General features: G+C 41.8%; 1 protein-coding gene across 1 annotated transcript; it reads right to left on the bottom strand.

The window, feature by feature from the left end:
• Positions 1–1,907: 1,907 nt before the first annotated feature.
• On the bottom strand, positions 1,908–15,839 carry LOC118776517 (low-density lipoprotein receptor-like). Its single transcript, XM_036526877.1, has 18 exons — positions 15,782–15,839; positions 14,980–15,147; positions 11,831–12,046; positions 11,107–11,336; positions 10,678–10,807; positions 10,137–10,330; positions 9,821–10,007; positions 9,347–9,559; positions 8,970–9,153; positions 8,624–8,825; positions 8,215–8,379; positions 7,277–7,477; positions 6,435–7,023; positions 6,161–6,202; positions 5,176–5,403; positions 4,306–4,539; positions 2,565–2,919; positions 1,908–2,072 (listed from the first exon to the last, which is right to left on the bottom strand). The coding sequence occupies exons 1-18, from the start codon at positions 15,837–15,839 to the stop codon at positions 1,940–1,942; spliced, it is 3,729 nt and encodes a 1,242-aa protein (XP_036382770.1). The 3' UTR covers positions 1,908–1,939.
• Positions 15,840–23,826: the final 7,987 nt, after the last annotated feature.

Below are 23,826 nucleotides of genomic sequence, written 5' to 3'. Positions count from 1 at the left end.
GTATTTTAAAGTTTCATGCAGGCTAGCCACTTGCCAGTAATGTGCACATCAGTTGAAATCTTTTTCTGCTATACATACTTGATTATGATCCTGGCCACTGGGTGCATCTGGGAGGGAATCAAACATTCTTTACTGAGCATGACCTATCCAAGCACCACTACCACTACTTTGGATACCAAATACATGACTTGTCATCTCTTGAATATTTTCTTGATAAACATTGCATAATGTGGTGGTTAAGGTTGAATTCTAACAGAGATTGATGTTTTCAATAAATGTGAACTGTTATGTACATGACCACAATCCACCTCAAAGCAACCAACAACCCTGTTAATAACCCTTGAGCTAGATTCAATATGGCAGATAACATGCAGTGTCGATGTGGATTAAGGACTTGTTCATATGTGAATGGTTGTGTTCCACGTGTGCTTTTGTCCCTTTCCTGATATATTCACTTCATACTCTTTCTTGGTAGTCATTTTAAATAAGTGACTGCTAAATGACAAAATGTAAACACATCTATTGTATTGTACCTCACTGGTAAGTCGCTTTGGATAAAAGCATCTGTCAAATGAATAAATTTAAATAAAATGGAATATGAGCACTCACACATCCATTTCCTTAGTCGTCCATGACTAATTCACCCAGTCTCAGTGCTGTAAAGTGGTTCATCAAAAAATGACAAAGGTTTACGATTCCATTTAATTTTACCCTCAGGTATTAGACAAGAGAGAACAGTTATACCCATCTTAGTATTTTCTGCAAACCCGTGTCTAGTTCTCTATGACTATCAGTATTTCATAATACATTTTGTTTTACCTAGCATGTTAGAACAATGCCTTTCAGCATTTATTGAAGGTTTTCTTGTGATGTATGGGATAAGATGCCACTGAATCATTTCATCTTTCTGAGCATTTCTTGGGGTACACCGCAGTGATCGAGTTAGCGCTTCATCAGGCAAACAGGTAGACCTGTTATGAAAAGCCAGTCTTATCCAAACAATCTTGTTTGTGCATGTACCAGGGGCTTGGGCAAGTTTAAAATCTTAGAGGATCTAAAGTTCTAATAGCCAATTTGCTTTAAATAACTGAATTGGACAAATTTAACCTGATAAAGCTTAACCGATCTTGATTTGCCACTAAAAAAATAGTACTGGCTGTTCTGTTACAAGTACTGTAACACTGTAAAATTGTAATATTGAGTTGTTGAACCCAAGATAAAGATACAAGTACAGAAGAAATGCAAGACACAAACTACATGATTTGGAATCTTTAGTGAAAGTCTAAAAACAATTATGCATTAAAAATGTAACTTGCAATTATTGCTTTCAAATATAGTTGTCAAAGATTAGTCTCCAGAACATGCAATTCAAATGAGAGCTGAGCTGGGGTCATCATGTTTTAAAACAAACCCACATAAGAAATCAGAAACACTCCTATATCATTCTGAAGAATTCATCTTAATTGACCATTTCCCAGTGTGTCCCATTTAAAGATTTTTTAGGTAAGATTGTCATTCAGGGTTACAAATTTTAAAATGCCATTATAAATTTCGTTTGTTGCCTCATAGACCACTAAGTGTGAGTCTATGATTTCACCACATGTGAATAGCCCTGATGCGCATTGCATGACATTACACTCCGCCACAAATCTGTTTCTCTGTACAGTACCTGTCACAGAAGTGAGCTCCCCAATATCCCCCTCACTCTCTGCAACTAGCACCAAAAAACATTTTGCACAAATCATGACAGGTTTTGCAAAATTTTCTTTAATACAAAGGATGTACACTCCATGTGATGCAACAGTGTTCAGTCTACAGGGGACACCAGCTCCTGTGAATAAATGGGAGAACCGAGGCATTTCGGTTATTCTTCTCAGCTACAGTTCACAAGCTATACTTGTGACGTACTGTAAATTTCTGGACTGCACTTAGGAGGATTTTAAAGCATTCCATCTCTAAGGACCACTACCTCTCCAAGGTCGCAATTGTTGTTGCGAAGTGTCTGTGCAGAAGATGCTTCTGTACGTTTCTCCATGTCCATCAGGGTGGTTTCCTGGGCAACACTTGCCCTCCTGTGGACAATAGTCAAATGACAGAGTGTAAGAAAAAAAGGAAATGTGATGGTCAGTGTGAGGATCAACCCAGTTGTGGGAAACAATTTGTGCTTTTCAAGTTTTCAAATCACGTTTCCACATAAATTGAAAAGGGGTAAGTGGGTAAAGGAGATGTCACCACTAGTTTTATGTTTAGAATGAAAAACTACTAAAAGTGCTGACAATTACTGTTGCCGTCTGGGCTTCAGACAATTTTATTTCATGTGCATGATCTCAAAACAAAAATCCACAATGTAGTCTGAATCAACAGACATAGGACAGAGGGAGTATTACCCATGGGAAAATAGTGATCACTGGGTTTGATGTTCTCTTAGTTGTTGGTTAACTACAGTAGACATCCCCAAAGCTGCAGGGCTCACAATGCTAGTTACAGCTGCAGATTACCAGCTCCTTGTACTTATATCTACTGTGAGCAGTATGGCAAGCAGAAAAAGGTGCATTTACAGGTACCTCTGTGCAGTCTTCCTCTTCTTGATGACTCCATAGATGATGGCAACGACGATGATGCTGGTGACCAGGGCGATGGCACCATAGGTGAGCGGGACCCGCATGGACTCTGTGATGCTCTCCTGGCAGAACTCGCCACTGTACCCAGCCAGGCACTCGCAGGCGGCGTCCCCGTTAAATCTCACGCACCTGCCATGCCCATGACACAGCCGGTCGTCACATGGCTGAGGCTCCAGCTCCTGCACCATGATGTCGCTGTCCTTGGAAGGAGTGGTCGCAACTGAAGTCCCAGAGGGGGGACCGGGAGGGCGCTTTATGGATGGGGGTTTGGTGGGAGGCTTCACTTCGTCTTTAACACCTGTATAAAATGCCACAGGAAATAAACCTTTTGTTCCTCCTACTTTGTAACCATTAAAGTGTACACCCTTTTCTGGAGAGTCTTGCGGCACCAGTTCAGACCCTATAATTTGGTACCTCCAAAACACATTAAACACGGTGAAGTAACACTTTATAGTAGCACAAAATTTAAAGTACTGACACAAATGATAAAATGTCAATTACTTTAACTGGAGACACTAAACCAGAATGTTAAAAAAAGTAATTTCAGCCATTGCTCTACTTTTGAAAAACTTCAAATCATGATCCTCTGTGGTTCATGCAAACCAATATTGCTTCTGCATCAACAGTATGCAAATAAAATGCTTAATGAGTGAACTGTCATTTGTGTTAAAAAAAAAAAAAAAAGTATGTTCATTTTGGAAGTTTTTTACCTGCAAAGTAATGTTAGTAATCAACACAACTACAGCCAGTGGTGGTGGTTGAGCTGGAAACAGATTTAGTGTTTAGGTAGTGTTCAGGCTTCCCCGATCATTACTTTCAAACTGTTCCCCCTTATCCTCCTTGATTAACAATAAAACAACTCATTCACAGAATTGACACCAATCCTGTAATTAGAATAAATTATTATGCTCGCGAAACACTGCAGATTGTCTGTAGTTTGTGTGCTTGCGAAAGCTACAGCATGAGATTGTTTAATGAACAAGGATTGCATTTATCGATTTAAATTACGTTAAATGCTCATGACACACAGCTTTTGTGAGGTCTGTATTCTAAATGTTATTGTTCATTGCACTCAACCTAACCTAAAAGTTTATTCTCAATTTAAATCAAACTAAATTTAGCTCTGTTTTGTAATTTGAATTTTGTAACACAAGAAAGCTATAATGTGAAACATTTAAGCGAAAGCTTTGGGATTACTTGCCACTTAATTTATTCAAATTGCCATCCTTGTTAATGAAACAATCTCATGCTGTAGCTTTCGCAATAGCACACAAATTTCAGACAATCTGCGGTGTTTTGCAAGCATAATCATTTATTGTAATTGCGCGATTGGTGTCGATTATTCTGTGAATTTTGTTTTATTGTTAATCAGAGGATAAAGGGGAACATGTTGAAAGTAATGATAGATTTAAAGGTAGTGATTGGGCTTCCCCTGTTTCCAGCTCACCTGCCACCACTGACTACAACATACTTTGATTTGTATCCATACTGGTAGCATCACTCATCCATAAAGTGCAATAATGCCATACATTATTACCAAGCAAAGGCTGTAAATGTACTACAGTCTGACCTCAAGTATATTGATGGCAAGATGAGTTATCAAGTGCATTAAACTATCAAATGCATTAAAATGTGATGCTAGCTAAGGTAATGTCCAATGTCACAGACTGAGCCGAAGACTTACATTCCTCATCTGACCGGTCCAAGCAGTCAGGGTGGTGGTCACAGAATTTGGTGAGGGGGAGACACATGCTTCCATCCCAGCATGATTTGGTGTGAGGGGGGCAGGCCAGGTCTGGTATGCAGTCGGTGATGTTGACAGAGCGATGGTCCCAAGAGCACATGCACGTTCGACCCCCTGGGAAGGGCAGGCACAGGTGCCCACATCCCCCGTTCTCATTTGCACAAGCAGTGGTTCCTAATGTTGAGGAGGTGGAGATAAGCAAGTCAGACAATATTAATCTTTGTCAGCCACTCATGCATTATGACAAAGAGCAACCCAGATAAGCAAGTGTCTTTCCAGCAAAGCATCACCCAATTGCTAAACAAATCAAAACCTAAAGAAAAATAAAAGCATTTAATCGGTGCATCATGGGAAATTTTAGGAAATTCGTGATTGAAATGGTTGTGCAATTCATCCTCTGGATGAATCATGAAATACATGAACACACACATATCCCTATATTGCCAAGTGCTGAGTAATAAGAAAGGACTTATGGTAGAAAATATGCTCAAACTGTTTTAATGCTAGCAAGTAAAAACTGAAATCAAACAATGTGTGCATCATGGAGATAATCAGGTTACAACCTCCATGGTCTTTAACATTTGTTTTCATTTAGTAAAGTTGGGACTTGGAGATATTACAACAGTGTGAGATTATGCTCACTTCTTCACATAAGGAATCTGTCTGGAAGATGTGCACACTCCGCCTGGGCAGGCGCACAGCAAGCACTTCAGTTCAGACATGCCCAATAACAGCAAACGGAAGTGAAATGGTAATGTTCTCTATGTGCAGTTTGGCTAACAGTGGAAGGTTACTACAATCCTACCTTACCCTTCTGGCTGTTCTTGCTGTAAGCCTTCAAAGAGACTATATCAGTCTTCACCTCAAACCACAGTGTTTTGGATTTCAGGCCGTCACCGTACCATACTTTGGTTGTGTCTGGGGAAAGGAGACCAAGCAGCTCCTTAGCACTCAAGCATCCACACAGGAGACTGTTCACATCATCTTTGCAGTCCAAAGAATTCACAAAAACCCAGACTGGGACGTAACAGACACTTCCTCACTAATGTGCTGGGGCTACTCTACGTGCTGGTTCACTGCAATCCATTGAGTTCTCCAGCTCACCTTAAATCTCTGTCAGATTGAAATGGAGCTAAACTGGTTCACTAAAAACAATAAATTTGACTGGTTAAGTGCATAACTAGAAGGAAAGCGTGCAAACCCTGCAGGCCTACACAACCTGTGTCATCTTGATTCTATGTGTGAGTAATCACCTCCTCATGGCATGAAAGACAGCATTGTTCATGTATGAAAAATACACATGCATGTCTCACACAACCACAATAGTATAGTGTAGCAGCTTGAAAATGGGAGCCAAACTCAGTATGAGATGGTGTTTCCAAAAAAGACAATTCCTATTGCAATAGAACTGCATTTTCACTATAAAATGCTTTGCCAATTAATCCCATTGTATTAAGATGAAGGTATTCACTAACCGATGGTCATTCCAAACGGCTTTATGTTCAAAATAACATTAAAATGAACCCTGTTATCTTTCCCTTTTATTAACATTTGTCAAATCCAGGTTATAATCCCCTTTGTGGTGGAATTGCCAAATGAAAGCAATTGCACCTCTTCAATTTTTGACTTCATGGTGCCATCTCCTGGTAAAAGCTTCTCATTACTTGGATTGTGCAATTAGTATGAACATTTTAGGAGTTTCACAGCACCACTGAGTGTTGTCCAGAAGAGCACACACATCTCCACAAGCAAATGACTGGACAGTGCCATCCCCCGGTTTTTAAACTCCTTGTACCCAGAGCACGTGCCACTCTGATCAAACTGATGACATCTGCACCTGGAAAACAATTTCAGACAAGCCCTTTAACAGTGGTTGAGGATGGATTCATTCACATATAGCCATTCTGTACGCCTTACTAATAACATTTTCAAATGACATGACCATTCAGACAAGTGACCTAATATTGCCCTCTATTTTAGTTTCTTGTTCCATGTGAAGACTTCAAAGTGTGACCCAAGTTCAGATAAAACAAAAGGCAATAGAACAGTTGTGTATTGTGTAGGTCAACAGAGCACGAATGAGCTGTAGCCTTGGTTTGCTGCTGCCTCACCAGTATCGGCCCAGTACAACTCAGTGCCCTTGTCAGAGAAGGTCAGCGCGGTCAGCTTGACGGCCCTCCTCCAGATCACCGTGCGGTTGTGGCCGTCCATGAAGGCACACTCCACCCGGGGTGGGGACTTGCTGCCTGGCTCGCCCTGGTCGGCGAAGCAGAGGCGCCCTGCAGGGGGGTGCACGGCAATGGACACGGGCCCCTCCATGTCCTTGTGGAGCAACACGGCTGTGTGCGTCCCACCTGCGGAGGTCACCTGGATGCGGGGACGCTTGCTGCCACTCCAGTACAGGTTACGAGTGACCCAGTCCAACGCCATGGCAGTCACCGTCTCCCCCTGCAGTCGGATCACCTGGCCCCGGGGCACCAGGGCCTCCTTCAGCTTGAAGAGGCCCACAGTGGCCTGTCCAGAGTCAGCAAGGTACAGGGTCTGGTCCCGCAGGGCGAAGTCAAGTGCGGTGGCCTCGTACATATTGGGCAGCTCCAGAGCATGATGCTCTGGCCACTTCTTGAGTCCCACTTCACTGTGCATGCTCCTCAGGTAGATCTAAACACATTTGTGAGGCCTTTACACCTTTGACACAACAGCAGGTGAGAAATTTGCATGTCTCCACCTCCTTTTTCAGAGATAGGACTATCACAGAAACATTGACAATGTTCTGTGACAAATGACAGTTATGGGTGAGCAACTGCAGCCTTGAGCTGCAACATTAAATCCTTCAAAATCTCAAAGAAATCAGTAAATTCACCAGTCATCAATGAACATGGCAACAAAGGAGTGGTTCAACCAGGGAGGATACCTGGGTGACAGCAATGGGGGACAACAGCAGCAGGAAGGCAGACTCTGCTGGAGCAGTGCACGTGATCCCATCCTCGGCTAGCTGGAGGCCAGATGGACAGTGGCAAACACCCTTCAGACCCGGGGCCAACACACACAAGTGTGAGCAGTTCAGATTAACACATGGATTTGATGTGTTCGGCTGCAGGACCTCATGGATGACCTGGGAAGAGGTTAGAGCATACTTAAGAGGTCCAAGCATTTGGGGCTGGTTTTTAAGAACAAGTAGACAAAGCACATTTTTTCACACATTATATACACACACACACACACACACACACGTCAAGAAAATGAAGTCAGAGGGATTCTGGCCATTTATGCTTTCATGCATACAGTAACATTTCAGTTAAATAATTCATTAAGTAAACCACATTCACACCATAGACCTCCCTCCCCTTCAGTCAAGGATTACTCCCTCCCTACCCTTTGCTCCTCCTCCTCTTAGCAGACATGAGCCAGCCTTTTGATTGAAGTGTGGCACATTCATCAAGTCAGCTGTATGCATTTGCAAACTTATTTACTGCTCAAGCTGTGAAAATTCCCTTTGTCAAATATTTTAGGGAAAAACAGTCCCATTTTCTGACGTTTCTTGTGTACAGTTAGACATTGCATTTACATGTGGCTTGCAGCTACAAAGCTCAAACAGCAATTGAATATTGAAATGGGGCTTCCTCATCAGTAATGTCCGATTTCAGCAATCAATTTATGCAAACTGAATTTCACAATATACCAAAAAAAAAAAAAGCGCCAGTGACTCGTCCACAACCCCACCAGTGGAGTGCAGCTGGCCAGACCATTGAGCCAACTGGGTAGAAAAGGGGGAAATACCAGACTGCACCTTTGATCACATGTAAACAAAACACAGAAATGTTTTGAGGCAATATCGAATTCACACCTTACCTTCAGACCAAAAGGTTGTCCAAGTTGTTTGAGCAGCACTTTTCGGTCCTTTCCTGTGTTCTTGTGAGCCCTCTGGATTGTTCTCCTCTTGGTATCAGACCAATACATCATGGTATTAAAAACCGTGACAGCGAACGGGCTGGAAGTTTCCATCAGTTGCAGGATCTAGGGGAGGGAATAGATCAAGCGTGGTTTTTCAGGTTGGTATCAGCATACAGTTACTCAACACCACCAGGGTTCATTACTGCACATTACTTGCTCCTCATCACTGACAACTAGATTTAGCACTCATACTGAAGATAAATTCTGAACAGGAAATTGTATGGAGATTTTTAGCCTTTCCAATATTTTAAGTTAACTCAAGTACTTGAACTCTAACAGCTGCCCATATCGCCCCCCCCTGCCCCACCTTTATGTCACTTCCATCCAGTGCAGCCGATCCAATACACTTTAGCTTCTCATCAGTCCAGTAGATCCTATTGCCCAATGAGTCCACAGATAGACTGGCTGGCCAGCTGAGACTTTGGCTGACCACCACCTTCCTGTCTGAGCCATCCATTCCTGCACATTCAATCTGAGGCTCGCTGCCAATCTCCGACCAGAACATGAGCCTGCCACATGACAAGGGACAGAACGGTAGGACAAAAACTCACAAGGAAGAGAATCAGTTCAAATATGCCATGTTAAGGTGCTACCAAGCTGTTGGAACTGCAATGTAATGATATCTGTTCACTCAGTGCAGAACAGGACCTTACCCTTTCTGTGGCAGCAATGCCAGGGAGTTGGGCTGCTCCAGGTCCTCATCCAGAACCACTGTGTAACTCCCAGCCTTTGAGGCTGTGGTGTCAATTCCAATAGCTAGGATCTGACCTCCAACCCCATCAGTCCAGTATAGATTCCTTCCAATCCAATCCACTGCAACACAGTCTGATTTGATTCCTGCAGAGATTAAGACTTTCATTGTGTAGGTCAACCACCAAAGCAGGTACCTGCCATCCTTACTGAATGCACAAACTGCACTGCTGCTACATTTTTAAATTACACATTCTTTTCACAAGTTTGAGGGGCTGAAAAGCTGACCTCGTTGACAGTAATTTTTGATACAACTATGGTAACATTGATCCCCGCTGACCTTTAATTATATTTCCCTTGCTCCTCTGGTCAAAAGAGACCCACTTGATGCTCTCAGCATCTTGACTGACCCAGAAAACCTTCTGTTCTCTCCAATCATAGTCCAAGGAGAAGACCACCTTGCTGCCCGATTTAGAGAGGACATCCAAGTTGGAGCGTCGCAGGCCGAAGAGCAGCAGCTCATAACCCACTGACACCAGTAGTATGGGCTCACCTGTGGGGAGCAAGAGGCATGATCCAACAGCTGTGTGAAACCTCTGAGGAAGAGATGTATTCTGCTTGTTTTAAGCAGGAATTTATATTCTTCTCAGATGTGTTCAGTATGGGCACAAGTACAAGAACTAGCTGGTCTGGGACTTAGACCTTTAGGGCCAATTAGCCATTGACTGGAATCTATTATTTGTCCATTCTGAATGTCCTGTAGACTTCTGTTATTCTTTGGAGTAAAAAGTAAAATTCCCAAATGACAAAAGACCTGTGATCTTGCAGCTGTGGCCGTCAGGCTCAAGCAGGTACCCAGGGTGACAGCGGCACTCGTAGGACCCCTGGGTGTTGAGACAGGTGTGGCTGCAGACTCCTGGACGAACTTCTTTGCATTCGTCAATGTCAACACAGGACACCCTATCCATCTGGATGCTGAAGCCTGCCATGCAGGTACACCTCTTTTTTTTGCAAAAATGTGCACAATCAGGAAAAGCAGAGATGACCACAACCGTGATGACTAAGATTGGTCCAGGAAAATTCAGCCATACTTTCCACTGCAAAACTAGCTGATTGCTCCAGTTACCCACCGTGCCCTCTGGCGTGATGTAGCAGTCTTGGGCACAACGGGATCCATCAGGGCTGGAGCAGTTGCTGCTGAGGCAGGACCCTCCCTCGTCAGAGCCATCAGGACAGTTACTCACAGTATTACACACGAGGCCAGGATCCAAGCACTCCCCACTCTCACATTGAAACTGGCCAGAAAGGCACTTCACATCCCCACCTTTAAAGAGAGGAACATGTTGCTTGGATAGCTAGCTCAGTGTGACTGAGCAACTTGGAAAGGGTGGCTACACACAGATTGAACAAAGTAAATCCTTATAATCACAATATTCTTGAAATGTTGAGCACTGAACAAAATGGAACACTTACATTTTAATATGTGCTTAGTTTATTTAATAAAGGAATCACTACTCAATAAAAATTGAGGTCTGAATTCCATTTTTTAGCAAAATCATCTCAGTTGCATGTTTAATTACACATGGCATTCCATTGGATTGGGGTATTTTCTAAGGAACCAGCCTGATTTTTTAGTATGAGGCAGTGAAAGAGACACCAAGCCAGACTCACATCCAGCTTCATCACTGTCATCAGTACAGTCCACAGTGCCATCACACCACCAGGACGTTGGGACACACTGGGTCTTAGAAGCACAAGGCCACTGGAACTCCCCACACTTTACCTGCAACACCTTACAGTCCTAAAACACAGGTGCCTATAGTTAGAGCCTTCAAAACCACACTACCCTGCATCTCAGTGCACAACACTATGTGACATTTCCCACACAACAAATACCACTCTAAACAACCAAATAACAAACAACTCAGCATTGACTAAATGACAATAAATTACAATTGATATCAGTTAAGTTGGACAAATTGAAGTTAGAGATGGATAGTATTAACATTTACAGATGTCACAGCAGCTCTGAATCTACAGCCATTCTTCCTGAAGAAAAGACTCATGACACTGCAGGATATCCACCATCCTGACACTCACCTTCTCATCTGTGCCGTCTTTGCAGTCGGGCTCCCCATCGCAGAGCCACTCCTGCAGCAGGCACTCGTGGCTGTGTGGGCAGTGGTGCTGCGTAGGGCACGTCACGGGCTTGGCACAGCCTTTCTCGTCAGAGCGATCTGGGCAATCGGCATACCCATCACAGCGCAGGCTTTCGGACATGCACTGGCCACTGGCACAGCGGAACTCGCCATCCCTGCAGACCTCATCCGCTGGAGGGGAACGGAAGCAGATGGCTCACTCACCAACCTGGCTAACAAACACGGGCACAACATTTACGGAGCAACATGACGAAGCTGTGGCTACCCAACGAGTCTTACACACAACCTTGAAACATGGGCTGAATTGTATGTAGGTGCAGCCACAGCAAAATTAGAACATTGACCTCAGTGCACAACTGATTTGTCTTATGGTACACCTGCTTTCGGCTGCTTTCCATTTGTTGAACAGCAAAAGATGCCCCATGACTACCAACTATTGCTACGTTCTGAGAACGGAAGCAGGTATGTGCAAGGTTCTGAGAACGGAAGCAGGATGAAGCGTGAAAATGACCTAGGATGACACAGTGCCATACCTTATTGCCAGATAATAAAACCCAACTACATTTACATGGATGAAGAGACCAGGTTGTAGCACTGGGGCCCTTGAAGCCCAACATTAACCAGAGTTCCATTTTAGCCTCCAACTCAAAGGGGTGGGAACTCACCACAACTTGCCTCGTCGGTGGCATCCAGGCAGTCCTTTTCACCATCACAGAGGAAGGATTCCGGAATGCAGCGAGTCTTATTGTCACATCGATGTGCGCAGCCCGCGGTGGGATTCCAGCAGTTGGTCTCATCCGAGCGGTCCTGGCAGTGTGTCACCCCATCACACACCTGCCTCATGTCGATGCATTTTTTCCCATGAGCACACTGAAACTGTCCTGCAGGGTTGCCAGATCACGCAACACTTGTTGAGCTCACAAAAACTTTTCCTAGGTGATGCACAGTGCTAACAGATTTGCAGTGCATGTTCTGTGCCCCTTTCAAACAATTCCATTGAGGTACCTTGGTTGAGAGGTTGACAGTCCCCAGCCAAAATGATTAAGACATAATTTTCAGATCAGTGCTTCACATTGTCTCCTCCCTACCAAGTAAACTATGCACAAAAATGTCAAATGGGTGTCTGTCCATTTAAAAAAAACAGCTAAACCATTTTCTCTGTTTATTCTCTAATGTAAAGTTCCTGGGGAAGGCCACTGGACAATATGCCAATATGACTACCTCACCCCTCACCCTGCTCCCCCCAGCCCGATTTCAAATGACAGCTTTGGTACTGTCACAAACTACACATTTAGTTAGGTTTTTCACCCTCACATTTTAAGTGATGAATTACACACTGAAGGACATGTGGCAGTACCTTTGTAAAAACACAAAAAAGACAAGATCTGAAGCTTAATTACATGACTATAATAACTAATTATATAATCAGTATTTGGAGATAAGTACAAGCATGAGCTTTGCTGACTCCAAATACAGAGAATTGCCTGTAAATAAATTCATCCTTTGAAAATCTGACCTGTACTTCTGCACAATGAATGCAACACAAAAAACCTTGAAAGTGTACAATTTAATTTTGACCTACTGGAGAAAAAACAGCCAGGAGACACCACAGCCCTAATAAAATGTGTCAGTTTATGTCATTGATACCATTCTCAACAGGGTGAAAGTTGCTTGCAAATCTGGAAAGCCACTATTGCACCCACTTGGCCTCACTGGAAAATTGTATTGCAATTCCCTGCAGAAGTCTACCTTTTAAGATTAACAGTAAGACTGGTCATGCTGGAAAACCTCTATACTTTACCTTGGATCAGTGGCAATAGCCTTTAAATACAAGATGCAGATTTTCACAATATTTAAAAACTTAAGATAAACTGGAATATAGCTGCAAGCAGCGATGAGGGGGCCAAGCAGTCCAGCAGGGCAGTCCAGTCGCCATGGCAACTTGATCTGATCACGTTAAAAGCATGGCTGTAAGCACTGATAGCAAGGTTTATGTCAATTGAACAAAGATTGGGTGTAACAGGCATGACCTCACATCCTGTTTGGCAGATTCTCCAATTTCGATGGACTGTGATGGATGAACGCTTCCAAAAATAAAAAATCCATCTGATAGCTTTTCTGAGGCTTGGTCCAAAGATCTATGCCAAATTTGATGAAGATTGGACAAAATTTGTGCCTGTGGAAAATTTTTAAACCTTTTGAAAAAATCCAATAGGGCAGTCACATCAATAAGGTTGACTTGACAAGTTGCCACGTCTTGGTCTTGGGACCTCCTACAGTATCACCAGACAACCATTTTTTAAGTCAAACACATCAACAGTTATTAGCCGAAACACATTTTTGCTACCATGTACCAAGTAGTTTGGTATTGATACATCAAAGCATTGCGGAGTTATGACCTCACTTGCTGTTTGGCGGCTTCGCTGCCATTTTCAATTGACTGTATTGGAGGAACGCTTTTGTCTCTGTCCCTGGGACCTCACAAGGTATCACCATACACAAGAATTACTTCAAACATCAATAGTTATTGGGCAAAACGTGTTTACTTATTGTAGCGCCCCTCAGTGGTCAAATTTTTGATGCAATTTTTTTTTTTTTTTGCACATCTCAGGAAGGGGTCCCCAGTCCATCTACCAAGTCTGGTGTCAACACATCAAACAGTTGCTGAGATAGGATCTCGCTTCCTGTTTGGCAGCATCACCGCTGATTTCAATTGGTTGTACCAGACAAATGGTTTCAAAGATCAAAAATCCATATGATAATTTTTTGAGGCTTGGTCTGATGATCACCTGTAGCAAATCTGATGAAAATTGGATAAAATTTGTGGCCTGTGAAAATTTTTTAAACTTTCTCATAAAATGGTGGAAATTGATGTCATGGGGTGTGTTGAACTCTACTTGATCCAAGCAATGCAATGGTACCTCATTTTTGAAAATTTGAAAATGTACCTTCAATTTTGATCCGTTGGTGGTACTACAGCATTCGAGGCGCTGACATCAATCTTGGTGAAAAGAATCATGGGACCATCCCTAATCAGTGTGCCAAATTTCAAAACTTTTTACGATATGGTTCTAGGGACTGCCATAGACACCCTAGCCAGACGAATAAGAAAAGCTACAAACACAATGGGTGCCTACGCAGCAGTGGCGGAACTAGAGTTTTATACTTGGGGTGGCCAAGGCTACTTTAGGGGGTCCATAGACAATGGCAGAATATTGGTGTGTAATCCTAACCGGATTACACACCAATCCTCATCTAAGGAGCATGAATGAATCCTATGATTGCTGATTAGAGGGTAGAGGTGACAATTCGGTTAACCCGGAGTTCTTCAATGTGTCAGATAGTGTGGTCCACTAGGGTTACTTCACTAGAATTCTTTAACCTAAACCTAAATCCGATGCTAAATTTATAACTTACTTCAAAATAGTACTTTCGTCGCAGGTCTGACACCCTAAAATTTAATTTGCCATCACTGGCAGTTTGATGCTGATTGACATCTCATTTCACCTCTTGTTGAAAGAAGCGTTTATTTTGACATCAGGCTGCGCCTTTTTCAAATCAAGGAGGAGAAAGAGGGAATATTTCCACAGCTCACAGGTGAAATGAGATGTCAATCAGCATCAAACTGCCAGTCATACTGAATGAAATTTTAGGGTGGCACCCGGGGTGGCCAATCAGATATCAGGGGTGTCCAAAAGGCATACGTTTTTGTGTTCTACTGTCCTGTTGTATCGGCGGAATTTCAATCAAAATCACCTGGTATGATTAGGTGGTCGAACAAATAAATTATATCCCAGCACTGCCCAAATCCCACCTGTCTCGCATCCCACGGAACAGTCCTCCTCGTCAGATCCATCCTTACAGTCCTCTTCTCCATCGCATACATTTCTGTAGAGGACGCACTCAGACCCGTCTCTGCACAGTTTCAATCCCAAGGCGCATCGCAGTTGTGTTGTTTCAGCTTCCTTACGGTTTAGCCCTCCTTAAAACACAGAAATTTGAGTTACCCAGAACATAGACTGTACACATCCAGTGAGGAGACGATATCAAGTAGTGACTGGTGAGGGCAGACAAATTAGTTACAGGTGTTTCAAAGCAGGTTAATAAGGCCTTTAACTAACGCAAACGTGTTTGAGGTTGAAACAATCAAGTGGCTCAAGATCACAAGTTCAACATTACATCAAGGTTAGAAAAAAACTTTTCCTACAGCAGACCCATATAATTACCTGATCAATGTTTTCACACTGCCTAATCATTGTGTACAATTAAACATTTTAAAAATATATTTAATGATGATTTTCGTCGCCCCCATTTTAACTCATATACAAACATGCATCAGTTAAAATTTCAGACATTCGCAGTACGGCATTTGGCAGGATTTGGCAATAATGGCAGCACACAAATTAATTTTAAATGTCGCCTTTGATAGACGAAATACTTTGATTTTTTTGTGTGAACTACCCTCCACATTTGGCTTGCAGGATGGTCAGCTTTCATTGCTAGGCTTTGGCCATGTTGTTCAACCAATTGTAAATATTAATGGTAATGTTCAGATGTAAAGTCTTGTGGCAGTTCAGTGATACATTAGAACTGATGCAAGCTGAGTATCGTCTCACCTGACAAACCCCCGGAGTTGTAAAACGTTACCATACACAGGATTAGAAATGAACCCATGACCGCTGAAAAATTGTGTCAAACAGACCAACCGCCTAAGCAACGTGTTTTATAATGTTACCACGTGGTACAATTTAACTGATTAATTGATTTACAGTGGGAGGAGTTACCTTAGGGGTTAGAGTGATGCATGCATGCATTGGTTTCGTCATCGAATGTTTTAACGTCCTGCGTTGAGCTGCGTGAAGTTGGCACCCCAAGTATTTAAAAAGTTCGAAATGGTATTACTGTTCGTTTCTGCTACGTTTGTGCCGTAAACAATTTCGTTTGTGCTGCTATGGATTTGTAGATATAAACATTGCATTTTTGGGCGATGACGTCACCCAGCACCCCAACCTTCTCCGAATTGCTTCTAAATGGTCACGTTAGTTTCTGCTACGGCTACTATGTAACTAACGTTAACCAGCTAATTAGCAAATGCAACTCAGGCCTTGTAAGTAATTAGCTGTCTTAAAAAATAGCTACAAGTGCTTGTCATTTTTAAGTGTTGGATATTTCCAAATAGCGCTGCAACGTAAGTTTACTGGGATCCCATGTAATGTTATTGCTCTTGGCATTGAAGCGCTCTGTGTAGGCCTATCAGGAAATAATGTAATGTAAGTTTTTCAAGGGCACCAACCAGCAAAACGTTGCACAGTAGAACCCACCTTCTTCGTTATGGAGAAAGCAGCGTTCTGGAAGTTGTCACAGAATTTTTGCCATGAAGTACAGTGTTTATCCAAAGCATGACCGCACGAACGAAAATGATCATGGCACAAACCAGCACAAACGTAGCAGAAACGAACAGTAATACCATTTTGAACTTTTTAAATACTTGGGGTGCCAACTTCACGCAGGTCCTGCGTTGTACTAAATACAATTTAGTCAAAATGCATGCTATGTCCGGACATCCGAGTACAGCAAGCCAAGCATACCTAAATGTTATTCTACGAGGAAAAGGAAAACTTCCTATTTATAATTTGATTAATTTAAAACTGGATACAAGACTTAATTGTCAATTTCTGATAAAACATCTATATATCAAAAAGAATAATATGTAGCCTATGTTAATCATTTCAGATGTTCAATTATGAACTCAACAAGCTATTTTTGCTTTTCTTGGGTAAAACATGAAACTGTATAACATAACAGGTAGAGGCTATATGACCAACCTGTACCTAAAATGTCCAAGGATGCCATCTATATATTTTGTTTTTTTCTTGTACTTTCATGCCCCACCAGGATGGTAGTAACAAACAGTGCTTGTACAGAAGCACTGAAAATAAGAGAAGTTGCATTTTACACAGCATTGCCATATGTATCATACACTTGTGATGAAGATGAAGATGGGGGCTGAGGAAGGTGCAGCTGTGCCAGAGGAGCCGGCCATAGACCACGCATCCCAACAAGAAGCCCAAAACTGGAACCTTATTTGAGCTTTGGCAATTGTTTACGTGCTGGTCACCCATGGTGAAATGCTGAGTCTGTGAAAGGTGCAATTTCACTACAAATTTTGCGTACTTTTATTTCCACTAAATATACTTCTCTTTCCCTGAATTGAATGATTATGATTGACCCCAACTCAGCTGTACAATGTTAACAAGGCTAGAATACAGACAGTCAGCATTTATTATCGTGGCCAGGGTGAGAAGGTTCAGGGTAAATCACACAGACATCATAAAACATTATAACTTACCCATAAAGGGAATAAAAAATATTTTGAAGTTGTTTTGCATCTACCACAAGCGATTCAAATTATTCTGTGTGACAAAGTAGAACAACACAAAGATTTCACTGTTCTTGAAGGTCAACAACCACATTACACATAACTGTTACACATAACTGTTGCTGTACTGGAGCTTTCATGCATTAGTGCATGCAAGTTCAGCATGGATGTAATCCATGTCATCCAACCAGATAGCACTTGTCAAAAAAATTGAAATGCACATTAGCCTTGAAGGAGGAGGAGGAGGTGGAGACACAAAGGCAGGTGGTGACACTACAGGGAGTCAGCCCGACACAGCAAGAAAGCAGCTGTTATCCACTAAGACCCTAATGTGGATTTTGGTTCGGCATGCCTTGATTTCCTCAGACCAGTTCATTTAAACTAATTTCCGAACTACATATTGTTCACTAGCTCTCTAGTGCTAATTACGCATGATTTCACTGTAACAGCATAATTGTTTTCATCCTTCAATTTTTTGTTTTGGTCATTTTCACACCAACTTGAAATTTGAAAACTGTAAATAGGATGTGACAAGAAAAAAATGCAATTTGCAAGTCCCACTGGTCATTATGTATCAGTTTTGAGGAAAGAATGCAGGACCAGGTATGCCCAGTTTTCAAGGAAAATCTGTGAAAAGCTAAATAACCATTCTGAATGGCTTCAAGGTCACATGATAAAAGCCAGGTACGTTTGATGCATATGGCCAATGAGACCATAAATGTATAGGACAAGAAATTCCTGTGGGCTACCAGTGCTGATAATGACACTTCATATTATAAACTCTGAGGGACTGACATTTGTCATGTATCCAATGGATTACAGAAAGAAGCACTAGTGCACTGTATAGTTTCAAAAGCTGTCACGTAAGGGTATTTAATAATTCAAGAGAAAGAGCTAAGATAAAATGTACAAATACAATCATGGGAAGTGCTCTGACATTCCCCAATGTTCTAATAGCTTGTGGAGCAGGCACATTGCAGCTTTACTGGTCTACAGGCAAACTGGAGGACATTCAACCAAACATGAAAAGAAACTAATTAGGAGTCAGGTCTCAGAGCACTTCTTACTCAGGAATATGAGCACCTGTAGAGCTTCATATCCGAGGGGAAGATATTTTGGGGAATTGGGAAGTGCCCAGTGCCCTAGGGTTTTTTTTTATTTGTCCCCTCAGATAGTTGTCAGCACATTGCACCACATTTTAAGTAAGGCAGCAAGCGACCTTAAACTACTTCCTTAAGCTTTTGTGCTTATGAAGTTGTTATTTTTTTCCTTTTAGAAATTTTATTTACGCACAATAATTTCACTGGATCTTCTGTGGTTTCACTGTAAAACATTAATGAATATTTAAATGGTTGTATCAAGGCTACAATCTTCAGTAAAATCAATTCAAAGCGTCTTCCGACGTTTTAATGTATTAAGTGTCGTATTTGACATCACAGTTTTGGATAAGCATTAGCGGATGCATGAAGATACACATCGTAACAATCGCACCCCCCCCCCAAAGGAAAAAAAAATCTGTACATCACATCGAGTTAATCGTGTCAACTGCTCAAGATCGCTCTTCGGTGACGACGCGTAAGGAAAGGGCAGACTGTTTATACTAACAGAAGCTGTAGAGCGAGAAAGCAGTGATCACTCATGTTCAACAGACTCGAGGTCTCCCTATCACAATGGCGGAGACGTCGACTACTGGCCCATACAGCGGGCGAGTTTTTTTTCAATAAGTGCAAATTCACTGATCTATAAAGACCCGGATGGCTCACAGTTCAGACCGTGCCCACAACCCGCCAATCCATGCACACTACCCATCACTAAATCTGCGTAGCCTTTGCGCAACAACGTTAAAAACAAGCCCCCCGCCCCCAAATATTTTGGCAAGAGCTTTACGTATTAGCTGTTGGGAGATGTAGTCTAATATTTGAAGGGACGTAGTATAATATTTGAACGAATTTTAGCATTGTGTGGTAATAAAAACGAAGAGTATTACAAGTTGAGATATTAATAAACAGAAACTTTTAAAATACGATATTTCTATTTTTAACATGCTTAATTTGTTTGTCTCCTGTATGGAAAAATCCATTCTAGGAATTTCGCTTTAGTACCAGTCACGTGGAAAGTGACGAAGGCAATTTGGTACTCTATTTACCTCATTGCTTGGGCGAGCTGCATAAACTGCTGCAGTGTGCGGTAAATATTTTGAAATGATTCAGCCTAACACGCAGGACTTCTATCTCCACCCCAATATGAACTGAACGTCATATGAACCGATGGACAGTAAGACGTACCGAAATCCTTTGTCAGGCTGCTAAGTCTACTGAGACTATATTGACAAATCAGACCTCCGGTCCGCGTGTATGACAAAATGCTTGCTTGCGCACGAAACAGTAAGATTGACATCACGTCTTGCCAATTAAACACGGGAATATCCGTTAGCCTTTTAGATTGAATTGCCATTTCATCCAATAATGAGTAGGGAGGCGGGTCTAATCACAGGAAAGTGTCGCGTCTGAGCAAAGGTAGGTTGGAGTGTGTGAGGCCATTCGTCTGAGAGTGTAGCAGGGCGACTCGGGCGAAAGAAAAAAAAAATAATCTCTTTGAAATTAATTCATAAATCTTGTAGAAAGCAAAACCTGGCTCTTTTGATTGCAACGAGCTTTTGCCCTTTAACGTTTTCGCACGGTATTTTGCAGCGTTAGGTGAACATATGCTTGAGGGGAGAAGAAGGGCGGGTTTGGTGCATTTTACAATATTTTTCGGATTTGATCTCTAATCTTATCCAAATTATTGAAAGAAAGGGTTGCAGCTAGTCGATCGCATCGGTAATTTTCACCGGGGCATACTTTTGTTAAGCGCTGTGTTGTTGAATCATGGGGGCGGCAGTGTATTTTTGTCCCGGGTTTATTGTTTCATTGTAGCTTCAGAAGTATCAGCAATAAGATTGTTGCACTACATCGGCAGAATCTAGTGAAACAAAAGGAATTTTGATAAACTCAGACGCGTAGAACCTTAGCTTGTTTCTCGCCGTACTTTTCCCCCCGGTCATTCGAGGTGAGTATTCGATTTTCTTTTTGTTAAGAAGTGTGATGTGTATTTTTTCCAGTTGGGTATTTGTGTGCGTGTTTAATGCTCTTCAGGAACGGCCTGGCCTATTTTGTATACATAGTAAGATTCTTAGCCAACGACACATTCTCCGTATGATTTGCAGGTTAATTTAGTTATAACGTCAACAGATGCATTTTTATTTACGTCAGACATCTGCCATATTTATTTCTCTGATGTTAATGGTTTATGAATTGGTCTTAAAAGAAGCTATATGCTTTGATGGGATCGTATGGTTGTAGGAATACTTACATGACGGTAACGGTTACGTAACGGCAATTGTTGCTGACAGTAAGATGAAGATGAGGAAATGCATAGGCCCAACTCACTAACTATATAATAAGAAATCTGAAATTATTTAACTGTTGTATGCCGCATGGGGAGCGGTGGAAGGCTACTACAACATTGATCAAATAATTGTAACAAGAGGAGCATTTCTCGAAAGGTGAAATTAGATCGAATTAATTTTTTTGCCCAAATTCAGAATCACTACTGAAGAAAACACTTTAATGGAGAAGGAAACATTTGTGTGTCTAATGGCAATAGGCAAAGGTGGCAGACTCGTTCTGGGATATGGAAAACTCTGCAGCGTGATAGCCACCTGAAGCAAACATTTCCTAAAAAGTTAGTTAAGTTGGTGTAGACATGTTTTGCGGCTACAGCAAACCGGGAGAAAAATGGGATCCTTCTAAAAATAAGAATTCTCTAAACATTGTGTCAGAAATTACTTTTAGGGTAACTGTATACCTTAAAAGAGTTATACATGAATGGCGAGACTAGTTAAAAAAAGAGCAGTATTTTCCTCATGTGAAGTTTCAAGTATCTCTCTCTAGCATGTTAAATGCAAATCTTTTGTGCGATTTTCATTGGTGATATAGCACTGTTCTGTGTTTGATGTGATGTCTTTATTCTCTATACGGCATAATTCCGGCTATTCGCTTCTTGGTTACTGTTTGAATAATGCATTGTTTTTTTGTGACACTGACTTACGACTTTAATGCAAACGTGTTGCACGTCAGGACGTCCTGTTGTGCGCCTTTATTGAAAAGTTTCAGGCAGCGAGGCCATGGTAGGGTTTACTGGATAGCTTTGCTTATGCAGTTGATGATTCGTTACATTGTGTCTTTGGCAGTCACTGTAGTTTCCTTCGACGAAACCAACGTGTAATCTTATGAGGAAAAAAATGTAAGAGTTGTTTTTGTGTAGCACTGATTACTTAAATTTACTCTAAATCTTGGAAGCAGTTTTATCATTTTTTGTGCCAACCAGTTTGATTGAGCAAAGAGTTGCCCCACCCTTCTTAAAAACAGAAGCCCCAGGCACTGTGAAAATGAAGCTACAAAACGTTCTCACAGTCCATATTGGTTTGTATTGAAAGACCCCCGGGTCTCCAACGGTACGTCCAGAAGTCTTTCTGATAACACAGTGAAGGGGAAAAAGCTAAAAATTACCACGAGCCAACCTTCACAGGTCCTAAAACATATCAGAGTGAATAAAAATGTCCATATTTGTATTTTGGTGGTAATCCCCAATACAGTAAGTTACATTTACATAGCAGATGCTGTTATCCACAGTGACTTGCATGGCTCCCCATTTTTACATGTTATCCAGTTGTACAGCATGATATGTTTTTAGTGAGGCAATTTTGGTCAAGTACCTTGACCAAGGGTGAAACAGCAGTAGGCTGCTGGGGAACTGAACCTGCAAGCTTTGGGTTACAAACCCTTACGTTACCATGACACCACACTGTGGACCCCACAGTAGCAGAAGTATTTATGCCAATACAGGTACACTAGTAAGACACAAGGCGTGACTATTTTGTAGTGCATGTGCTGTCTCTAAGCTACTTGGACAATGTCAGTGATGTTCGTAAATGTACCATGTGAGGCAGGAATGCTGAAGGTACAGCTTGGGAGAGAGAATGATTAGGTGTTCATAATCACTAAACAATGTTTTTTAAGACCTCTGAAAAAAATGTGTGCCCAGCTGATGCTGACATAAAGCTTATGTTTATTTTTGCCACGCACCATGACTCTAGTGTTTCTATGTCTTTGTTTCAGACAGTAATTTTGAAGTCAGAGCATTGAAAATGGGAGGAAACCCATGGGACAGTGCAAAAAACTTAGTAGTATTCACAACTAAACTGACACACAATATTAACATGTCAATCAGTGTGTTTTCTCCCCTTCTGCTATTTAAGGACTCAGCCTTTACTTAGAGGAAACTCGTAGATGACTTTGTTTTTGAACAAATAGAAACTTCTCACAAGAAAACTGTAGCTGTTGGAAGTTGCTAACCGTTCTGCCTCATACCCTGGATTGGGCACTCTTAGTAAAAGGAAGACTTTCAGTTTCCGTGCCTTGCTTGTTACAAGTTGGTATACTAATGTATGAGTTTTTAATGACCACATTACATCTTGTAATGAAAGGGGTTGTCAATGGGTTTATGAAATCCTCCTCTGTTGCAGTTAATGTTCTCAGATGTTTAGGGTTCACCCAGATATTTAAAGCCTTCAAAGTGGATCTGATTAAACTGTGGTTTGTGTCCACCCTGACACCAGAGATTTATGGGTTCAGTCCCCAGCTGAGGTATGCCCAACACTTGGTAAGCTTGCACTGGCTTCCTCTCTGCCTCACCCTTACTATTGAAGGAGATAGATGTGTGTAAAGGGGTTTGATAGGCTAGGATAGGCTTGTCTAGGGGTTGTACTTGTACACCAAGCTGCTTCACATCAGACTTCGAGAGAAGCTCCAGTAAGCCATCCAGCCTCTTGACACAGCTCCCTTTAAAATGTGGTACTCACTACTTACACCATGAAACTGGTGAAAGTTAACGAAAGCTAGAGATTTGAGTGTTTTTATGCACACACCGATGCCAAACTCATGGAGCAAAATGACCAGGCTTAAGATGAGCCGCACACGTAATTTGATTCCCTTTGTAAAGTAACCACAACAAAAATATAACTTGCTCAACTCATGTTCTACGTGGGGATATGTTTCAGTTGCTGTCACTGTTTCCAGTGATGGTTGGGGTGCATAAATGTATGCACACACACACTATGCTACACTACGCTATGCTACCTGTAACAGAATGTGCTGTTTATTCATGGTGGAAGGAAGGATGTGGAATGTTATCATATTCTACAATGCCAGAATTTTTGCCAGAAAAAGGGGAAAAAAATTG

The sequence above is a fragment of the Megalops cyprinoides genome, chromosome 4, assembly GCF_013368585.1.
Source record: "Megalops cyprinoides isolate fMegCyp1 chromosome 4, fMegCyp1.pri, whole genome shotgun sequence".
Taxonomy (NCBI): Eukaryota; Metazoa; Chordata; class Actinopteri; order Elopiformes; family Megalopidae; genus Megalops; species Megalops cyprinoides.
This window is presented reverse-complemented; position numbering and strand designations above follow the sequence as displayed.